At 46.0% G+C, this 22,616-nt stretch overlaps 1 protein-coding gene across 2 annotated transcripts in view; it reads left to right on the top strand.

Annotated features, from left to right (window-relative positions):
• ADCK1 (aarF domain containing kinase 1) overlaps positions 1-22,616 on the top strand; it is an 81,865-nt gene that overhangs the window by 24,485 nt on the left and 34,764 nt on the right. Inside the window, exon 3 of one of the 2 annotated variants that reach the window (XM_010285759.1) lies at positions 7,672-7,875. The exons of the other annotated variant lie outside the window; for it this stretch is intronic. Within the exon in view, the coding sequence (XP_010284061.1) occupies positions 7,672-7,875 (204 nt within the window). The remainder of the gene's footprint in view (positions 1-7,671; positions 7,876-22,616) is intronic. 2 annotated transcript variants of the gene reach the window in all.

The raw sequence follows: 22,616 nt of genomic DNA, 5'->3' as shown, positions 1-22,616 counted from the left end.
AAGAGCGTGAGAGTATGTGTAGCGTAGGTGGGAGGTCAATGTCTGTGTGGGCTTGTGCGTGGAATTCAGAGGCCCGATGGCTCAGAGGATGGGGGCTTGCACGTCTGTTCAGTGTGAAATGGCTGGCCTGAGTTTGGAAAAGTCCCTCCTGATCTCCAGGGAAGATTTGCACAAATCATGAAACGTGTTTGCTTTAATTTCAGCTGCCTTTAGCACTGGTGATACAAGGCCCCAGCACCAACACTAGATTTCAGCTGTCTGATGCAGGCTCACTGTGTATATCCTTCCATTTGTATGGAGTTCACTGGCCATCCTGCTAATTGTGTGACTACTTGTTCCTGTGTTTGTGAAACTGAAAAGCTAAGAAATTGTCGCTTTAGTCTAGGGGATCATCTCCACCCTTTATCCTTTGCAAGCTCTAAAGCTCTCTCTCTCACTTCCTGGGTGTCCCACTGGCAACCTACTGTTGTGCCAGAATTTCTGAAGGACTTTGATATCTGCTAGGACTATTTTGAGCTATGGAAGTCAAAACTGAGAATTAGGGGGATGCCTTTTTAACCAGGGTTTGCACCAAGGTGAACTAACTAAAAAGTATAGGTCTGAAAAGGTAACAAGGTTCCCTAAGTGGGAACATATGGAATGCCCTACTCTCATATGGGCAGGCAGAGACCCATAGGTAAATCTTTAGGAATGTTATACGTAACTTACACAAATAATGAATTATTAGATAGTGGATCTGTCTGTGATCAGCAGTATGATCAGTATTGGTATAAGGAAGCATTTGAATGGGAAATATGGGGTGTGCAAAGGAATAAGATTTTGTAAAAGGTAGGAAGGAAAGATAGTACAAAAAAGGAGGCAATAACAATTCCATTTAGAGTTGTGTGTCTCCTTGCAGCACCCCTGCTGTCAGTCAGTCTGATTACCAGGCTGACAGTGTTAGTGAAGGCTATAGTAGTTTATATTAACTGTATGCTTATTCAGATTTGTTGGACGCAGCTATACTGTCATTGCAATGGGTTCTAGGTTTTCTATTGCTTTTTTTAAAGCACGCAAGTACCCTATTCATTTCACCAGTAGCTGTATCCTCTCTAAACATCTTCACAGATCTTTTGGCATGGCACTTGATTTCAGTCTCTCACTGTGTTAAACTGAGGTGGACATCCTTCCATTCCTCTCTGTTTTGTGCTGTCCTGGGTCATCTAAAGCTGTTCCATAGTTTTACCAGTCATGTGCCTATGGCCCTGTCATTATCAGGGGTGGAAGAGAAAAGGACTGTGGCCAGACTCCTGTCTTATCTTCTCTGACATGTCTTTTCTTCTTCCTTGACTTACTGTGTTTTGGGGATACCCACTACAGAGGTGTGATGACATCCTCTCTTCCCTCTGTATGGAGTCCAAGGGAAAGCCTGGCTCTTCCAGTCCAGTCTCCTGCTACTGCAGGCATCCCTGGAAGAGCTGTCTTGTCCAGGGTGGCTGACAGCATATATGCCTGGGATGCTGCACACACTGTGTGCCACAAGATACTTCCCAGCATCCCAAAGGCTAAATATGAAAGACCATAAACAGCAGTTTCCCTGTGCCATTGGAAGAAAGCAAGAGTCCATCAGCAATGTTCCAAGTCCTTGCAATGGCAGGCAGTTTAGCAAATACAGGAGATCCTTGGAAGCAGGTTGAACCCCAGCAGAAGGGGTGACTGATTTAAATGGAATGTGGGAGCTGGATACACCAAGTAGGTTCTATAAAGATTTTAATGATGCTGGGAGCATCAGTGCACCCTGTTTGCATTCTGTCTCTCACTGTGGCTGATCAATAGGGTAATTTTTGTCTTGATGCATTGAGCAAGAGTGTTTAAAGCTCTTTAGACATTTTATTACATGTAATGTTCTTATGAGTCTGTAAAATGGGGGATAGCGATTCTGAATTTTGTAAAGAGCTTTGTAAAAGCACTTTTAGAGATGAAAAGCTCTATATAAAATCAGGTATGGTTGTTTTATCATAATGTCTAAGGCCCTTCTGAATTCCGTTAAGCTCTTGGATTCTCTATCCTCAGACAGTGAGTGCCACTGGTTGTACTATGAAAAATGGGGTGTAAAAAAAACTTAAAAAAGGTTGTTGCTGTATACCTATTATTTGCTGTAACCTTGCAGCCATCTATGCTATGGGTTATCTGCTTGTCTATTGATTGTTCACCTGTCTTTGGTATGGACTTGGCAGGGCTTATTTTTCCCTAGTGGTGAATAATTTCTATTGCATCTTATGGAATTTTTGTCACGGCACTGTTCTCTCCTCTGCCAGATCACTAGCAGGGAAATTAAACCTTGGTGTAAGGATGGGTGTAATGGGACACTCTGCTGTTTGTTTTTGATGGTAATTTATAGTAGAGAGCCCCTTCTGCTTTGTGCTACCTGTACCTGTTTCCCTTTTCATCACATTTCTCGGTGTTTCCAGCGCTAGTTCAGCTTCACTGGAAGTAACAACATTGCAGGTGCTAACGTAGACAGGGCTACTGCAGTATCACCTCGTGTAAAAGAATTCCGAACAGGTTGAAATGAATCTGTAGTAAAAACATCACTGAATGTTGCAGCCTTGTCCTAACTAGAGAGTCTCCCACTGCTGCTGTCTGTAGTGCTGAGCCTGGTGTTGCAAAGGGGGAATTCTGAGCTGGGAATATGATAAAATGAGCAAGTGATATGAAAGACCATTCTTGCATCTTCTCCAATAATTACTCAGTTTTCTTTTCACTCTTTGTGAAGGAATTTATTGAAAGGCATGAAAGGCACTTGAAAGTCCCAATAAATACTTCCCTTTTCTATTCTATTGACCATTGCATTAACATGCTCAGAGTATTTTAGTGGACTGGTGAAGAATGGGGTTTTTTTCCGCTCAAAATCTCTGTTAGCTTTTTTCAGTCCTAACACATTTAGCTAGATGATTTTTAATACTCTCTATAATTATTGTTTCAACTAATTTAGTTGATACAGAAAAAAGCTTGCAGGACTATAATTTCCCAGATTACTCTGGATTTTTCTTAAATACAGGGTAACGTTTGTTCCCCATCGGTCCTCTGGAAGCTAACGGTTTTAATGTGTGATCCTCTTTTTATTATGATTATTAGCACCTCAGCTATTTTTTTAATTAATCTGTAATTTTTATATGATTGAAGTTTTCAAGGCATTTTCTGGAGATATTTGTCTTGAAATACTATCTTTGAGAGTGTGTATCCATTGTAAGCAGTGATGGGCAGGCTTCTCCTCAGCATCCTGCACCATGCAGGGAATTGCCTGCAGCAGAAGAGGGTGCCTCCTTTCCCTTGCTCCGGTTGGGAGTGGATGGGATGTGAGCAGGCACCACGTGGCGTGGAGCTGTTCCTGCTCACCTGTACAAGAGTGCTCTCTGGTATGGAGGTGAGAGGAGTAGCAGCCCTTCTAGCCCTGTTCCCTGGGCAAAATCCAGCCTGACGTCCTATGCGAGATGTTTGTGTTCACAGTGTTCCTGGAGGCAGCACTCATCACCAGGAATTTCTGGTGACTTGTTTGTTATGTCTTTGACTAATTGCATTTCAAATTTTCTCGCTGCATTCCTAATCCCCATTTCACGTTTTTCCAGCTGTGAGGATGCCCTTCAGGGTTGGAATTACTTTTCTGAAGGGTTTTTCGTATGAGGAGGGGTTTCCACCACTTACCTTACAGTCTTTAGTGACCTTTCTGAGCCCTTTTGTCACCAGGTCTGTCACCAGATACTCAGGTTTTCACCAGTACATTTTACCTTTGGTATTTATTTTCTGCTAAATTAATTCCTTTATTTTTAAGACCAGAGTAGCATCTGCCAATTTGTGACACCTTGCACATCTGATGCTCTGGAGAGCAGTTCTTTGCCAACATCTCTGTGAGTAAAGGCTCCTTCAAAAGCATCAAAATTACTTGAGAAGGCAGGTCTGCTTGTACATCAAGGGTAAATTAAAAAATGTCCCTTTGCAGCTTTGCTTGCTGAGTATGTGCTTCACCCCAGAGGCGCCTCCTCTCCATACCTGATGGTTATTACTTCCATTATGGCCCATATAGAACAATTTTAATAATCAGTGTTAATCCCAATTTACCCAAGGCTTTTAGGTAAACCACGAGTCTGATAGCCATGCTGTGGGTCAATGGAGAATTCAATAGAATCATAAATAGTTTGGGTTGGAAGGGATGTCCGAATATCATCTAGTCCAACCCTGCTGCAAAGAGGACGGACATCTTCAACTAGATCAGGTTGCTCAGAGCCCTGTCCAACCTGACCTTGAATGTTTCTGGGGATGAGGCATCTACCACCTCTTCAGGCAACCTGTTCCAGTGTTTCACTGGAATTTGTCCTGCTGCAATTTGGAGAAGGGGATTGAGACAGAAACAGATGCCCATGTGGACTGAGGAAAGAACCATATACACACTCAGACAGCATTTGTGATCTGAAGTGCTTCCTGAGGGAGGCTTATTCTTGGTAATCCTTCGTACATGAAATCCTTCCTTTCTCTGCAGTGTGCTTCTAGGCATGATGCATATAAGCGGCTCCCTGTCTAACTAGCTGTTGTTCCCAGCTCTTTTCCCTGATAAGAAGAATCTTCAAGGTATTGCTTGTACAACAAAGAGCAGTATCTTCTGAGATTTCTCAGAGAAAAGCTCTGAGGCATTCTGGGGTTTTCCATTTACCCTGCAGTTTCTTCAAGGTAGGACAGAAGCGTGGGTCAATGGAGAATTCATTGGACACAGTAGTAGGAATGTGGCACTCTTACTTTGCCTATGATTAGGAGAAGGTCATCTATCAGAGAAACAAGTGCTGCATCTGGACCGTGACCTAGCTTGGAGAGATCCAGGCAATTAATAGATAGCGTTATGAACATTTTTCTGCTAAAAATGCTGACCTGTTTGATAAGAAGAGAGACCTTGGAAGCTGCTTTCACAATCCTGCTTCATTCTCACTGTACTCCTGCCTCTAATGTGGACTGGAGTTTTGTAAAATGTAGGGCTATGAATAGATTTCCTACTTCTGAGGCAAGTTACTTAGTCATCTTTTGTCTCTCTAGCAGGGGCAGGAGCTGGCACTCCCTAGTCCAGCCAGCCAGCCAGGGCAGCTGTCTCTTAGGAGTTTTAGTCAAGCCAGTTGTGAGAGCATGGTTGGATGCTGTGCATGGGTTTTTTGTTCTGTTTTGTTCCTGGAGCCCTCTGTAAGGATGCTCTTGTCTCTCTTGGCCAGGACTGCTGTGTTCCTGAGGCCAAACAGGTTCTCTGCAGGGTGGCTAAGTTTGGGAGGGCCAAAATGTCCTCTCTCCTTGTGCTAGAGGAGAGAGGGGCTATTTCTGCCTCCTTCTCAGCAGTGACCAACATGAAGATACACCCTGCATCCAAGCATGTCTATAACCAGTTGCATTTTCAGCTACAGGAGTTTTTCATTCTGTTTTTTCCATCTCCCTTGGTGATCTGTGTGGGGCAGGTGGGTGCATTTGAGCCAGCACCTCTACCCTGAGCTGGCTGCCCGGCCTCTCGGCCAGCACTGTGCTGCAGCCCCAGGGGTGCTGCCGCTCTGCCCTGAGCCATGCCGCAGCCCGGCGTCATTTGACGGGCTCCTGCTGTGCCGGTGGGAGGTCGCAGGGCCCTGTGCTGGCCTGTGCTCAGTGCTGGGGATTTTGGAGCACATCTGCAAGGAGCCTTGCCACTGGTTCCTGCCTGTGTCCTGGGCAGTGGCTGCCCGACACCTGGGGGGGCAGCTGCCACTGCTCCCCTTTCCCTTTGCTGCTGGCAGGGGCTTTCCTCCACGGCTGGAGGCAGCAGGCAGAAAGCGATTATCGGAGCTGCATAAAAGCTGTTTCCCTGTAATGGGCTGTGCTCCCGGTGCTGTGACAAACTACCCAGCTGCTCTGGCTCCCTCCCTCCTACTGCCTTTCTCTTTCATCCTATTACTCCCTCACCACTTTTCTTGCTCTTTCGTCCTCTTTCACAGCTTCCTTTCTGTGTCCCCTTTTGGCCTGCTTTTGCCCCCACCGCACACAGGGAAGGAGAGCAGGGAAACAACCAGGGCAGAGGCTTGTTTGTTACAGCAGGAGCTTTAAAGCTGGTGTGTAAAATGCAGCACAGTAATGTGGGAGACTTCATGCTCGTGGATGTTATTTTCGGCCTATGTATTTGCAAGTGCTTTCGAGCAGGCGATACGCCGGGGGAAGCTCGCTCTCCTAGCGTGAGTTACGCTTGCCTGTGCGTGCCTGCCTAATAAACCGTGTGTGTGTGTGCGCGCGCGCATGTGTGCATCAAGCTGTCAAGTTTCACACGCTGAGCGTGAGACTTGCACATTAGGCTTTCTCCTCACGCTCCCCTAGGCCTGTGTTTTGTGCATTTGCGGCTCAGTACCCAGTCTGTCCCCTGACGTGTTCCCAAGTGCAAGACACTTGCCCTGTCCCGTGATGTGACACAGCGCTGCTTTGCACAGAGGGCAAAGGTAGCCACTAAATTGGGTAGGCGTGTGGGGGTGTGTGGTGTTCCTTTCTGCCACTTACTTTGAGGCTTTTGCTGGAGTCCCTCACCACAAGATCTTGGGCAGATGAGGTTTGCAGACACAGGATTTGACTTTCAGTGACTTCTGATACAGAAGCCAGAGGGATTAGGAGCCTCCATGCAGATAGGTGTCAGGCATTAACAGGAGATGGGTGCGGTTATTTTTTGTCATTGATTTGCTTAGATTTTATTAATGTATCAGGGTAAAGTTATCTGAAGTTTATTAAAGAATATTGAGCATATCTGTGTCCTTGGCAGGAGGGTTTTCTAGTGAGAGTAATAAAAGGCAGAATAAATCATTGTCACTGAAAGATGTGGTGGCTGGTCTATTCTTGAGAGGCAGAATGAACCTCAGGAGCTGAAATCCAGACCAGGCAAGTGGTTGGTAATGGGTTTTCTCATTTGGTGGCTGCATTTTGGCCAATATGAGCAAAGCTGGCAAGTCTTCTCTAATTCTTAGTTTCTAAAGCCACTGTCACTGCAGACTTTCTTGGCAATGTAAGCAGTAAGACCAAGACCTGGCTGGACTGGAGGGATGCAATTTCCCCTTGGGGTGTGTCAGAGTGAGCTGAGGAGGATGAAGGATTGCCCATGTACTGTCCTCCTCACTGCCAAACAGACATCTGTAGTTTTGATTTTTAACAGACTCTTCTTCCAAGTTCCTGGAAGTTTCTGGGATGGTATCTGTGGTTTTCTTCTCACTTTAATTCATTACACTCACACTAGGAGTCTAACATACATAGTTGTGGTCCCAATTTTTGTCTTTCGACAAGAGGTTCCCAAACTGTGCATCGTAGTGGTGGATCACAGTGACAAACCAATGCTGTCCTATGGCTAGACATCTTATTCTGTGCAAGGATGTAGTCCTGGACAGAGCCAAAAACTAATGTGCTGTCATTGCTCGTTCTGCCTGTGCAAACAAGTGTTGAAGCTCCTTATACTCTGGAACGTCTTGTATTGGGCTGCTTCGACCCCTCTGAATCAAGCCAGAGTCTTAATACTTAGCTGACAGATTAGATGATGATGCCCAAAATCAAAAAAAGAAATCCCTGGTCTGTTTAAATACTGGACACATAAAAGGTACATATGTGGGCGTGTGCATGTAACAGAGAGCAAAGGCCTTGGCTGATGTTCTTGTCTCTCCGCAGGTGCACCTGCGCTCTGCTGAGCGCCTCCGGGAGCTGTGCTGCGCCAACCGAGGCACCTTCATCAAGGTGGGACAGCACCTGGGAGCACTTGACTATCTGCTGCCTGAGGAGTACACCCGCACCCTCAAAGTACTGCACAGCCAGGCCCCACAAAGCACCAGGCAGGAGGTTGAGCAAGTCATCCGTGAGGACCTGGGCAAAGAGGTAGGGGCATCCATAGCCTGTGTTGGCTTCTCAGGCCTCAGCAAGCCCTGGGCAGCTAGAGGAAGGAAAACAGGAGCAAGGAGGTCTCTGGAGGTTCTCAGTTGCAAGAGATACCAAGGGGACATATCTCCTCCTTGCCCCTGGGAGAATGCCATGCAAATTTTCCCTTGTCCATTGATGGGCTTAGGAAAGGAGAAGATAATAGAGGATTAAGGGTGTGAGGCTGCCAGGTGGAAATGGCAGGGCTCAGCAGAGCAGTGTACCCTGGAGTTATGCCAAGACTAACAGGGTTCCTAGAGGTCAGGATGGAGGGCCATCTGCCACATGGAGGGGTGAGAGCTGGAGACAAAGTTCAGGATAAAGATGTGTTAGCAGGGCTCTGTGAGGGACGATTGCTCTCCCCTGGCTGCACCAGACCAATTTCAGCTAGCACTGACAGCCTTTTACTTTCTTGAGCCCCTAATTAACCCTCAAAGAAAATAATAGCATAAATCACTTTTGGTGATTGCACTCAGGTGATACAGTAGCCTAGGAGTCTGTGTCACCATTAACCCTCAGCAGCCCACAGGACTGAGACCAGAGGTGGGTGCCTGTGTTCATTAGATGTAAGGGAAGTAATCACAGTATTTAGAGAGGGCGTTCTGCTACTTGCCCATTGGAAGAAGAGGTTCCCTCACACTCCAGGTTGAGGAGAGGAATTTCAAGGATCACAACTGACATGGTGAGAGGGAGGTAGGAGGCAACAGTGTGCAAAGGCAGTGGAAGAGAAGGTGGATGTGAGGGAGAGGAAGACAGGAGGCTGAAGAATGGAAGCAGGGTGGATGTATATTTTGGTGTTCTGGCATGTGTGACTGTGTGGCGAGGAGGTATGGGGCTAACATGATGGGGTAAGTGAAGTATTTGCACCTAGTGAGTATATTATGGGCAGATTTGGATGGCATGGGTCTGCCTATGTGTAGTTTTAGCGCCTAGGTATTGTCTAGTCAGGAATGAGAACTAATATTTCCCTGCAGTTTAATGGCAGTGTTAATGTCAACCCCTGACCTGCAAGATGCTCCCTCTCTCAGTGCTGCATCCTTGTAGCACGGCTGGTACCAGCTGTGTTTCACAGCTCAGTGAATAGATGGAGCAGGGCAGGCTGGCTGCTCCCTCCAGAGTCCTGCTGCTCCATGCGCCTCCATCCGGCAACCTCCCCTCTGCAGAAGCCATGGAAAGCCACCCCAAGGTTAGCCCCCATTAAACAACCACAGCCCTGGCTCAGTTTGTGTGGCGTCTCGCAGGCTGAACCAGGTGCTTGGAGGTGGGCTGTCTTCTTTTCTCTCAAGTACGTGTTCAGCTGCCACTGATATGCTCTGGTTTCTTTCAGCTTTTTGGGAGCTAGACGAGCCCTCCATGCCTCATTGATTGCCAGCGAGGCAGCTTGAATCCAGTCTCCACAGCAGCCTTCCCTCTTAGCATTCACTTCACCCACATGGGCAGTGCTGGGCAATATTTAATTTTAAAGAGACAGAGAGCAGAAGAAAAAAAAAGGTAGAAATGGGAAGAAAGGGATAGAGAGGAAATGCTAATGAGAGAAAGAGAGAGATGATAAAAGAGAGAAATTAAGAGAATGACATGTATAAAAATAAAGGAGCTGGTGAAACTGGTCAGTATTAAAAGCAGTATTAAGTATTAAAAGCCCATGTCCATTAGTTACAGGGTACCAAATCAAGGTATTTAAAAGCAAAAAGGGTTTTGGGAAACCTAATGCACCAAAGCTGTCTTTGCCAGAGCCCAGAGGATTTAACAGGGTTACTTCAGGAACAAATTTAAATCCAGTGTGATTTAAATCAGTAGCTACATCCTCAGTACGTTTTAAATACAATATACTTAGCTGAAATATGGATGGCAGAAGGGCAAGGTGGAGTGTCAGAGCAGAGGGGAGTGCAAAGGGGGATCCTGAAACCGTCCCCCTTGGGGCCAGGATCACACCTGGGAACTCGCAGATGAATTCAAATAGAAGAGAAAATGACAGTGAGGGAACATTCCCAGGGGGTCTAGGCCTAACCCTGCTGCTCTCGAATTCAGTGTTAAGACTTCCAGTTTCCCCATCAGACTCAAGAGCAGGCTCCTTTGAAGAATCTCAAATATAGGCAAGAAATAATTACATACAGTTTGGATCAGTGCAGAACAAATGGGGGAAATAGTAACTGGAAATACAGAGATACCTAGGGAGGAATGTGACAGGCTGACAAATTAGGTAAGAGCTTGCAAAAGGGCATGAAGATCAAAAAAAGCCAGTTTTGTGTATAGAAGCATTGTATCTTCAGTCAATTAGAAATAGTCTGTCTTCTGATGTGACCTACTCCTGAGAATCTTATCAGAGGCTTGGATGTTTGACAAATGGAGTGGTTTTGTGGGAAAACTGGCGTAAATGGAGAGCATTCCAAGGGGACTGATCTTTGAGCAAAGGCAGAGGGCTTGTGAGGTGGGTTTACAGCAGTTCGACACAGCTCTGTTGTCACCACACAGACTTGCATGACACCCTGCTGATGAGGGAACTCCCATTCTAGACCAACATCGTAGCTGGAGACTGGGAGCTGCAGCATGTAGTTCTGCTGTGTGAACTAATGGACTGATTTAAAGGCAAATGGCATGTGTGCTGATATCACACAGAAGGAGAAGCATCATATATGCTGACTAGTGGGCTGCCCTGCCAAACCCTGTTTTAAGTCTAGGGTGAATCTGTGTACCTAGCGGGGATCATTGAGATAAAAATAACCAGTAGTGAGCAGATGCTGGCTTTCTAATCTCAGCCATAGTGATTTAGCTAAGTGATGGTGGGAGGTGATAATTTTTTTGAGTGTTGTATACAAGAAGTTGGGGTGGAGGTGGGATTTTGAGGACAGCACTAGTAGTAGCAGTGGGAGAGGCTATGCAAAGAAATCTTTACAATGACTCCTGGAAATGCTCACCAGCAAGATCATAGAGTAAGAGTCTTTTGGGGAGACAGTGGAGATACCACAGGTAGGGCTTGTTCTGGATGGATTCCTTGGATCAGTTGGGAAGAACTGTGTGCATAAGAATGGGTGATGAGATATGAATGAAAGAGTCTCTCCTACCTCTATTCTTATCTTCCCTGCTTGAACAAGATTATGAAAATGAAAAGGTGTCAAGTGTGGAAAATGAATGCAAAATGAGTATGTTCCCTACCCCACAATTGTCATTTTCTCTGCAGGGCTATTAATGACACAGGGAAAGATAGCTGGTTCAGCTAAGCTCTCTAACTCAACAAGGTGTATGCAGAGCAGAGCCAAGCAACTTCTGGTGAAATTTGGACACCAGACATTTAGGGAGAAAGACTGATAAGAAGCTCTGGAAGATGAATCTTTTGGAGTGACTCCGTCTTAAAAGCACAAAATCATTGTGCTTAGAAAGTAGAAATGATGGAAAAAATGTTTTGCCAGCACTGGGATCAGGAGCATTTCCTTCCACTGGCAGGTCTGTTGGAAGACACTGGCTTGTGGCCATGGGCTATAGGGATACTGGGGAGATCATGCCAGTTTGGTCCCAGAGCAGAGGTGCAGAACCCCAGCTACCTCTGAGTTTGGCCAAGCCAGTTCCACCTGACAGCCCTTCAGTGTCTGTCAGAAAGGCTACCTGTAGGTCTTTCTGTGTGTGATTTCCATGGACAAGGTGCTCAGAGGAGCTTATTGCTCATTGCTAACACTGATTGGGCTATTGTGAAACTCTCCCCTTTCAAAAATAAATCTGGTTTTCTCTACTCTGATCAAGGCCATTCCAAAGCACCCCTCCTCATAGGACTGAGTGGCTGCAGAATGACTTGGCAACTTTTACAACCCCACTCTTCCAAATATCCTTGGTCTTTTTCTGTTGCCTGGCTCCAGTACTGTCCAGTGCAGTCCCTAATACAGCTCTGTGGGTCTGGCTTCTCTACTACTGTGCAATGATAATGAGTTTAGATACTGTGACACCTCCTGTCTTTGCTGTGTACTCCTATCTATGCCAACACACTCTTTTACCTCTTTCTAGTCCTGAAATGCCTTCTGGTTTGCAGTCACCCATCTGATCTGCACATCCCAGTAGTCCACAGCATAGCTCTACCCACTCAGCACCGCTGTAATCACTCTCCTCTGTACAGCAAGATGTCGCTTTCCAGAGCCCATTGCTCATCAGCTTCCAGCTCCTCCTCACTCATTGGCATTTTGTAACCAACTTTCTGACCTTTTCCCCAATTCTCCTTATTCTCCCCATCGGTGTGTTTGTATACTCCTTACTCTGCCTAGGCTTTTACTTATGGTGGATGTAATTTTTCTTGGTGGGAGACATTCCCTCCCCACCCATCTCATCACTGTCCCTTCAGAAATATCCCACTTCCTCCACCTGTGCTCCTTTCTGGGAGGTTCCCGTCAGGCTGGTCCTCTGGTCCCTGCTCCTATGCCTCGTCTGAGGTTGCACGGTTGGGAGTTAGGGCAAGGATAAAGTTAGCATCCCCATGAGGCCAGCACAGTCTCAGGTAGGGTCCTTCCCATGCTGATGGGGCACTTGTGATGTGCGGCTGCCCAGGTGCTCTGTATCTATGCTATGTCTTTGTCTGGGTGTGAGGGACTGATGTAGGCCACAGGGACGGCCTTGCCTGCCATGGGAGTGAGGGTTTCTCCTTGTCCTTGTCCCTTGACTTATCCTCACATCTCTGGCCTCTTGCTAACAGTTGTTGAAGCTGTCGCAGGGATGAGTGGAAATTGCTGAAGCTGAGCACTCTTGGATGCTATTAAATGAGGGATCCCAAGAAATCCTGACCAACTTTCTGCTTGGAGCCCAGGTATTCACATCTGTACACACACTTACACCATTGCTGGTGCCCTTGCTGCACTCCAGGAAGGCTGAGAGGCAAAACAGGCTCCGTAGGGAGGACACACGAGTGATTGAATGTGTTGCTTCCAGTGCTTCCTTTGTTCAAAGCTGGGAGAGAGGTCTGGGGAGAGCCCAGAGGTCAAGGCTTGTCTCTACTGAAGCCAAATTGTATAAAGGGCTTAAATTGATGGAAAGACAGTAATTTGGAAGGATGTCAGTCCAGCTTTGCTTTGTGGGAGTGCAGGTAATGGGAAGTAGTTTCTAATTGCTTGATTAGCCAGCACCTCCAAGGAGACCATCCTTTTCATCCACAGTTAATTGTGGCTTTTACCTGTTGTTCAAGGACTATTTTGCCATTTGCAAGAAGCCTCCTGCAGCCATACAATAATGGAGCTCACTGATTGAGCAGGGCAGGGTATGTCAGCAAGTTGACTGTGATTTGTAAGCAAAACATGTGTGGTAGAGGAACCTCCTGTGCTGTGGTTTGTGAAGCAGGATGCATTTTTACAGATAGTGATGCTTGGGGGACCCAGCCTTCTGTTAGAGGGCTTTGCTCTCCTTGGATTCCTACCCTTCTACCTGGCATGGCACCAGTGCTGTGTGGTAAGAAACAAATACTCCTCATCTGAGAAGTCATTGTCCCTGCAGCAAAACTGTGGCCAATAAGGATGCTGCCCTTTGTCTTTCTACCTTAAATTGCTTCCAAGGTTCCCAAAGTGTTTTCTAGGTTGGATACACGAGCTTTATTCATCCACTGTTGAAATGTACCCACATACAGCTGGGAGCATGGTCACTGCAATGATGCACAGCAATGCCACATGGCCATTTGACAGGGAGGGACAAAGATCGTATGCCCATGTGAACCTGCCATGGGAAAGATTTAGAATGAGACTGCAGCAAGGTGCTAATGCCCACAGCAAGAGACTCCTCCACCCTCGGACTGTTGGAGTCTGAGAAAAGACAGAGGGAATATAATGGACTTTTTACTCCTGTTTCTATATGCACTCTTGGTACAACATGGCAGCCTTTGCTGTGCCAGTAACAGGGAGAAGGATGGACTGATTCCCTTCCTTCTGGAACTGTTGATTGGCATTTTAAGCTCTGGCAAGACATATGCTTACTTCTGATTTGAAGAACTATTGAAGCAGTGTTCAGCCCTGTGGGAGACCAGCTAGGCCTTCAATAGGCTGTTGGGTATTACACTGCATGTCCTACAGCATCCAAGTTGTTTCCAAGGGAATACGAGCCACTTTCTGTAGCTGGCTCCATATGTTGCCCTAGAGAAGGCTCATTTGCTCTGCTAGATCACAAGATCTTCAGGTCATGATACTGCAGATCCTGTTATGGCCCCAGGAAGCCTCTTCCCAGGCCGGCAGTGTTGTCTTAACCCATCCAGGATGCCACGACATGTGCCTGCTTTCTCTGCTGTTGCATAGCCTTGTGGTCAAGTGTTCTGCCTGAAAGCACTGATGTGTGGCAAAGTCACTGCATGGTTGCTTGGGGCTGTGGGACTGATGCTGAATGGTTCTGATGAACACCCAGGTCTCCTGTAGCTTGTGACCCTGGTTCTGTCCTTAAGTACCTTGCTCCAGCAACGCTGTGCTGGGGTGCTCTCTGAAGTTGGCCCTTGTGTACATTACTAACAAATGTGAGGGAACTAGATTTAGGTCAGCAAGAGCCTCTTCTGCTTGCTATGGGTATTATGTCCATCACAGGAAATCTGCTCTTCCTGCACGATGTTACCCACCTTCCATTACCCATCAGAGTGGAGGCTGGGCTGTGGTGGCCATTACTCCGATGGTTTGAGGGGCTGGGAAGTAGGAGGGAAGGATTTGGCCCTTCTCCCACCCCTCTGAGCCTCTCTCAGTAGGCCTGTCAGGGCTTCCAAGCAGCCATCAATAAAAAACACATTTGTATTAAACCTATAATGAGGAATAAAAAACTTCACATTTTTTTCAATAACTCGGGATATAAAAAAGAGATTTTTATCAATTATGAAAAGGATTTTGGCCATAAAAAGGTAATTTAAAGAGTCTGAGATGGATGGCAAATATCATTAATGTCACCCAGAACAAATGGACCCACATTACTCAACTGAAAGGCAGGAGCAGCTGCCTCTGCAGGTCCCGCTGCTGCTGCAGCCTCCACTGTGCTCTCCCTGCCCTGTTTCTGGTAAGAGGCCTCAGTGACTGGTGGATCTCAGTGTGGCTGCCTCTACACCGAGCCCTCATGCAGGCAGTAGCTGCCCAGAACCACTGCTCCATGGCCAAGTGCAGATGCGGAAAGCAAACAGGGAGCTTTGCGTGGCTCAGGTGGTCCACCTTGCTTTGTTCCTTGTGTCCTCGCTCGCTCTGTTTGCAAGCTTCAGTGTTACTGAAGCTTAGTGTCATGTCAAGGACAACCTGATGTCCTTATTGCCAGGGGAGCTTTGGGACAGGGTAGTCCCACCTTCCGTGGGTTTTCTCTCAGCTCACAGCTCCTGGGAGAGGATCTGGCTGAGTCCTGTTCATGGCAGCCTCTTCCTGGGTTCTCTAAGCCCCATTGCCTAAGAGAGGGAAGGTTTTATGGATAGATTAGAGGATAATCTCCTTTGGCTTCCTTCAAGTTAATAAGATATACAATACAGGAGGTTGGACAGTGGATTTTCTTGAAGGATTTTTTGGGGGTCTTCTGTAAGGAAGTGAAAGATTTGAGATGAGAAAATGCAATGGGGAATGGCCTGGTAAGGAATAGTTCTGATCTGCATGCTTAGTGACACTTTTTTATTTCATTTACAAATTCTTTTGATACCTGGGGGTTAGTGTATGACATACCTGCACGGAATTTGTTGGCTCACAGTGTCTCGTGTGCAGATGGTAAGCTCTCTTCAGTATGGTTTTCTTGGAGTTTTGATGACACCTGAAGTGTTACTCTGATGAAAATAAATTTTGGCTGGCAACAGACACCACAGCTGTGTCAGGCTGTGTTCAGTGTCCATGTCCCGTGGAGGTGGTGGATATGGCGCACAGCAGTGCTCTAGCCATCGGCAGAAACCACCTCTCAGCACATGGGTAACCCTTCCAGTTCCAGACAATCACTGGAAATCACTATCTGTAACTGGGATTAATGGTCCTTATGTGGCCTTCTTGCATATGGAGACTTTCTTTTTTCAAACATGATGTGTGTATCATTTGCTCAACAATCTCTGTGCATTTGTGACACAGCAGGATCTGGGCAGGGGCAGAAACACTGAGCTGCCACGGGGAGGGACTGGCTTCTGCTTCAAAGCATGCTGCTGATACACTCAGAAATGTTCTTACTTGATGCTCTGATCTAGACGTAGGCTGGGTTTAATATGCCTGTTTTTACTTTGAGGGAGCAGGGAATCCTGTCATCTGCCTGCCCCCTGATCTTTTAATATCCTGCTTGATTCTGCCTGGTTAGCATCTCCTGTTTTCTTCCAGAAATGTACATCTGGCCAGTTACTTGGCTCTTGACCCATGGCTAACATGAAAACATGATGCAGTGAACCTGGAAACTTTTGGCAATAGGTTGTTTGTAGATGAAACAAATGACATAAGATGAAATAAGGAGTTGTAGGGCCTGACCTTGACGTATCTGCATTTTCCTAATGCACAGAATAGACAGATAGCATTTTTATGAATTTTTAAGATGTACAGTGATCTAATAAGCTCTGTTTTGTGGCACTTCTGGGATCTGTCTGAGAGACATGTCCTGATTCCATGGAAGGATGCTGAGCTATAGAAAGCACTTCAACCCTGCCTGCAGGTTTTCTTACCTGTGAAAAAGCTGCTATGGGTGACAACATTGGAAATTATCCTTATGGGAAACCTCACACTCAACATGCTTTTGTGTTTTGAGAATTGAAACAAAAGTTGGGATCTTGGGGGTCTCAAAGGTCTCACCATTAGTGAGTAAAGTGTGTTAGTCCCTAGTAGGCAGGCCAACAAGTATTCTTATGTTCCCTTTGGAAATCAAGTTATGTTTGTGAACGTTAAAGCACATTTTGTAATTATTTTTGTAAGCTTTGCAGTACTTTGGTTTTACAGGATGCATCATTCAGAGCCAAACCTGTGAAGCTGTGTGTGACAACTGAAGCAGTAAACTCACATGACCTATTGCTTGTGCCAGGAGAGCTCAGCTGAAGCAAACCCATGAGTTTCTCCCTTACAAAGCTCACATAACCACTCCATCTCAAATTGGCAAGTTCTTGGAAGAGACTGTTCAGCACCAACCTTTCCAAATTTCAAATGATTAATAGAAAATATACATTAGTTGGCTCATTTCAGATAATGAATGAAACCAAGGTAATATCAGTTGTGAGTGGAGAACAAAGCTAATTTTGCCAAACACCTTATTGGATGTAACTGATTGGTTCAGGTCTATTAACTGTTATTCCCATTTATCAAGAAAGGTTAGAAGGAGGCTAGAGCAATAAAAATTACCAGGACTTGTTAAGAGTGGTTACACTAAAGCATTCTCTCCATGTAACTTTTGCTGCCCTGTCCTTTGTGAACTGCTAGTGTCTTTGCCCAGGCTGTCTTTTGTCCTTTGATCCATAACCTAACCTCTTCCTCATATTTTTTTTTTCTTATTTGTTTGAAAGAGCTGTGAGGCTGGTTCATAATGTGATAACCTGTCAAAGGCGTTTGCCAATCCCTTGCGATCATCAGGACCAACTCGGGAATCACAGGTTTGCTGCTCCAAGAGAAACATTTGAGACACTGGGTGGTTCTCGGTGAGTGACCAGGGAGGAAGGGAAGGGCATGGACTGTACTTGTTCTATGGGCCTTATCTCTCTGTTGACTACACAACCATAGCACACTGGCGACAGTGTGTTGGGTTGAGCATCTCCAGTGACTTAGTGTCTTGTACCTGATGAAGGAAGAGGTGCAGCCTGACCAGTAGCAGGCTCTGGGCTACTCTGTCCTGCCTCTGCTATCCATGGGGCATGTCTGGAGTGGATGTCAGTCCTCAGCCCTTCTTTGGTGAGGTGGCTCCCTGGGTTATGATGAGGTGTTTTTTGAGATGGATGCTCCTGCTTACATTAGATAAAATCCACCAAACTGCTTTACCTCATCCACAGGAGCCCAATGATTTTGAACTGTAGGAAACAGAGCTAGATACCAGTCAGTGTTTAGAGGCTCCCTGTCCTGTTACTATTCCAGAGGCTGACTCTGTTGTTCCATCTGTTTTTGAGCTGCATCAGCCCTAGGGAGGGAAGTAAGGCAATTGGATTCTGGCTATAGAATAGTCTAATAGTTGTTAGATTGGAAATGCATGTGAATGAAGCAAAATTAACCCCCTACCTTTGTTTCCTTAGCCCACTTTTCTCCTTGTAACAACCTCTAGCAGTACGCTTTGGGGGTGTAAGAGGAGAACGTATATTCATGGTGGAAGACAAACGGTTTCCCACAGCACCCGGGACTGGCAGCCCTTCCCTTTGCAACACTTGTCACCCTGCAGTGGCAGCAGCAATGCTAGGCCTGGAAGTGTAGTTGATTTATGTTGACTGTTAAAACGATAATGTTTAATCTGTAAAGAGATAATCTATTTTTTAAGTTGATTATGAATAGGCCAGCTGTGCCTACTTTCCTATTCATAGAGTTTAGTGAACAAGCCCATTTCACAGGCTGGGTTTGGAGGGTGATTTACATGAGAGAAGACACTGCTTTAAGGAGAGTAAATCAGCTGAGTTATACCACTGAACCAGAGACCTGGCAGCCCAACAAGAACATCTGGGGGCAAGGTAAAAAACATGGGAGGAAGAGGAAGAAGAGACAGATAATAAATAAACTGTAGAAGGAGCAGATGGATCAGAGCAGAGACATTAAAAGTAGGGGAAATATGGGCAGGAGAAAAAAGGAGAGGTTGATATTCCGAGGAGAGATTGACAAGAAGGAAGCAGGAAATTATATGGCTGTCTTAGCTTAGAATTTTCCTCTCTGGATTAGTAGAGAGAGCTGTGCTCCAGGGTTTGTATGACTGGTCACTAGGGGATGCATGGAACCCCCTCCCGAGTATGGTGCCAGTGATGCCATTAGCAGAGTCAGCTGTGGATTTAATTTGCCATGCAGTTGTCTCTTCTTAACGACTTTTCTGGATCTCTGTATATTTTTTTCTGAGAGTAGTCTGCAAACGATACAAACTCTAGCATCTCATCCAGATCTCTTTGTAAATTATTCTACCTCAATTTCTCTTCAGTCCCTGCACCTTGTTCAGCAGTGCCTCTTGCACTGACTGGCCTGCCAGGTATGCAGGTGTTTCAGTATCCCATCAAGGCACAGTCAGCACCAGTAACTGGCTTATGAGCTTAACATCTTCAGCAAGGCTTTACTACCTTTTTAGCATTGTTCTTCTAATGTAGTGACCTCATTATATCCCTTTTTTGATACAAATTCAGTTCAGGCAGAGCTGCCCACATCTGTCAGGCTACATCTACTTCCATGTCCACCTCAAATCCTCACTCCTACTTCCCTGTCCTATTTCTCTGGGACAATGCTGTGCTTCAATAATACTTTATCACGCTTGCATTGATATAATTATGACCAAAGGCTGAGGAAGGGATGTAGCTGGGCAGAATCTGGCTGGGACTGGGCTTTGCCCTTTGCATGTTTTTATTGTACTGTGCCTCTGTCCACCCTGGTGACAAGCTGCTGGATTGTGCAATGCTGCTTTTGTCATTCCTGCTCTTTGTCCCAGGCCTAGAAACACTTTTCCCTCATCCCTTTCTGAGGAGACACATAAAAGCATTCCATGTAGTGCTCACAGGAGCATGCCTCTCTCTCTGTTTTAGGAGCTGGAGTAGAAGGGTCTGTCAGTGTAGCATATACTCACATATATGCAGTGCTGTCCTGACAGATATGTACCCTGCAACATAGCCCTCCACTCCCCCCACACACCCTGCCTCTGCACATACACAAACACCTGTCTTGACCCTGTTCTTCACTTGCTTCTCTGTGGATGGAGGATTTTGCCAACCATTCCCTACATAAGCTGTGCACACAAATGCATTGCCCCATGCCTCCTCCTTAACTCTCTGTGCAAGCCCTGGCAGAGCTTTGCTTGCCAATGAGATGCTTATAGCCCATCTCTTCCAAACATATATCCTTCCAGACATCCCCTTACTACTCTCTCTATAGTCACATAAACCTGCCCATAATCACAGAATCACAGAATCATTAAGGTTGGAAAAGACCTTTAAGATCATCAAGTCCAACCATCAATGTCCATAGTCACATCCCTGGAGGTATTTTTAAATACCTGGTGACCACTGAGTCACCATCCCTGGAGGTATTTAAAAGACATGTAGATGTGGTGCTTAGGGACATGATTTAGTGGTAGACTTGGCAGTGCTAGGTTAATGGTTGGACTTGATGATCTTAAAGGTCTTTTCCAACCTAAATGATTCTATGATTCTATAGACATTTCTCCCCCACCACCCCTCTCTCATACACTTCTCAAAGCCCCCAGGCTTTCAAAGCTGAATCAGAGGCATATGAGATGAGGCACAGGTGACGTGTGTTCCCAAAGGTCCCTATATATCCTCAAGCTCTGGCAGCTGGTTATTTCTCACAGGATTTCTGCTGTTTTGCAGGCTTACTGCTGACAAGGCCCTTGGGGCATCTCTGCAGTCCTTGGCAGAGCCTTCCTCTGCCCGGCTGTGACTAACGTGGAGCCTGTTTGTTGTGGGTCTCTTGACCCTTTCTTACTTGGGTTTCAGCTAGTGCATGGCAGGGATGTGTTTATGCCTGGTGTCAAGATGGTCTTGGAAATTTGTTTGCTTCTGGGTGCTTTCTTAACTCTTACCTTCTTGCTTAATGTGCCAAGTGGCCCTGTCTCTGTGGCATTTCTTTCTTTGCATTTTGAGGGAGGTTTCGTCTTGATATAAGAAAGAAATTTTTTGCACTGAGAACTATCAATCACGGGAACAACTTCCCCAGGGACATGGTACAGTCCCCATCACTGGAGGTTTTTCAAGACGTGATAATCTCATCTAGGCTCCCTTTTCTACTGAAGGTTGGACCAGATGATCTTTTGAGGTCCCTTCCAACATGGGATGTTCTATGATTTGTTGATTTTTCCAAATGTGCTGTCTTTGCAACAGGCTGCTGGCACCTGTAGGAGTAGTATGTCATTTGGGAATGTGTCTACAGGAGTTCAGTTGAGGGGTTCTGGGTATGTTAGGGACCTCCATGTGTCTTAGTATGTGTGTGGCTCAAGAGAAATGGGAACTTGGGGGGGACAGGAGTAGAACAGTTGGACTGTTGTCACTTGTCACTTTGAGGATTAGTACTTGATGTCTAGTACTAGATTCAGACCTGGCCTGGAAATCAGATCTGGAGGGAGGTCAATGTTGATGACAAGGCCAAGGCTGCACGCATGCTTGACAGAAAGGTGGTGACTTTGTCTGTTGTGATGAGAAAGGAGACAGGAGGGATGGTTTGAGTAAGATTAGGAGCCGTGCTTTAGCTTTGTTGAATGTGAACAGAGAGATGACTATCTGAAAGAGGATGTCTGAGAGACAGGCTGAAATTGTAGTTTGGTTAGAAGCAGGCTGATCTAGAGTACAGAGGTAGAACTACGAGTCACCAGAAAGGAGGTGGGAATGTTATGTGAGCTATTATCCAGATGCAGTAGTGGGAGTAGGGGCTGTGGGCAAAGCTTTGTGAGCACCTCCAGAAAGCTGGGAAAGAGGTAAGGAAGCTGCTCAGACACACTAACAGAGCTGTTAGAAGAGCAGAAGGCTGAGGAAACTGCTCCCTTCCTTAGGAACTACAGGGATGTTCCTGCTATGTTAGCACTTTCATCTCTATTGCTTGGGAGCTGAAGAGCTGCAGCAAACACAGTAAGCCTCGAAGATCTCAGTAGAAAGTGGCCACTACTGCTCCTCCTGAACCATGGAATAGGAGTCCCTTTGGGCAGATGGGATGAAGAAGGAAGTTTAGTGGCAGCAGACAGTTGCCTTCTGCCCTGCTCTCACTGCACACTGGTATAATGAGAGCCTCATTTATTAGCAGGGGGAGAAAGAAAGAGAGAGAGTGCTTTCAATTAAAATACAAAAAATGGCTGGGAGTGGAGAAGTTGTGTGCTCTTGACAGCCTGTGATTCCAATCTGTCTTAACAATTGACAAGTGTGGCTCCATCCTCACAGACAGGAGAGAAGCAGGTGAAGTAATATTTCTCCAAAAAGACAGAGAGAAACATGGATTTAATGAGTGTTGTTCAAGTGGGAGACAGCTCAAGATGAAAGAGCAAATTAAGATAAGGGAAGCATTTGTATGTGCAAGGGGAGGGTGGAGAACATGGGGCAGGTTGGAGTATCTGCCCCATAGCCTGCACTATTGGAGGGAATAAGTAGCTCACAAGTCACTACTTTCTTTTTCAGCATGATGGAATGGAAGGAAGTGAAAAGAAATATGTATGTATATACATGCCTCTGCTTTACTCTGCTTTGGTCTGTGCATTTTGCATAGACTATAAGATGCTTATATCATGCAAAATAGATGCACAGTGACACTATTTAGCGTGCACTTTGAGAGGTTATTGTTTTCTACATTCTCTGTCCACACAAGCATAGTTGCTGGTGGACTCTCACTTAACTCTCTGGGTCAGGAAACACTGGCTGCTGTTGGAGGCCAGTCACAGACAGACTGGGTTGTGGAAGTCGTTTAGTATAGTGGGAAGGTGACTAGCTGCACAAGATGTTTATTCTGAGGTGGAAAGAAGTGGGGTGCTGGACAAGCCAGGTCATTGTGCTGATTAACTGCATCTGAAGACAGGAAATGAGCATTTTCCCAATGTCCACATTAGGGTTAGAGAGACTGGGACTTTGTTATCACTCAGAGGGATCCTGAGGAAATAATTGATTTCAGTGGTACAAGGTT

This window comes from Phaethon lepturus, unplaced genomic scaffold, assembly GCF_000687285.1.
Source record: "Phaethon lepturus isolate BGI_N335 unplaced genomic scaffold, ASM68728v1 scaffold3744, whole genome shotgun sequence".
Classification (NCBI taxonomy): Eukaryota; Metazoa; Chordata; class Aves; order Phaethontiformes; family Phaethontidae; genus Phaethon; species Phaethon lepturus.
This window is presented reverse-complemented; position numbering and strand designations above follow the sequence as displayed.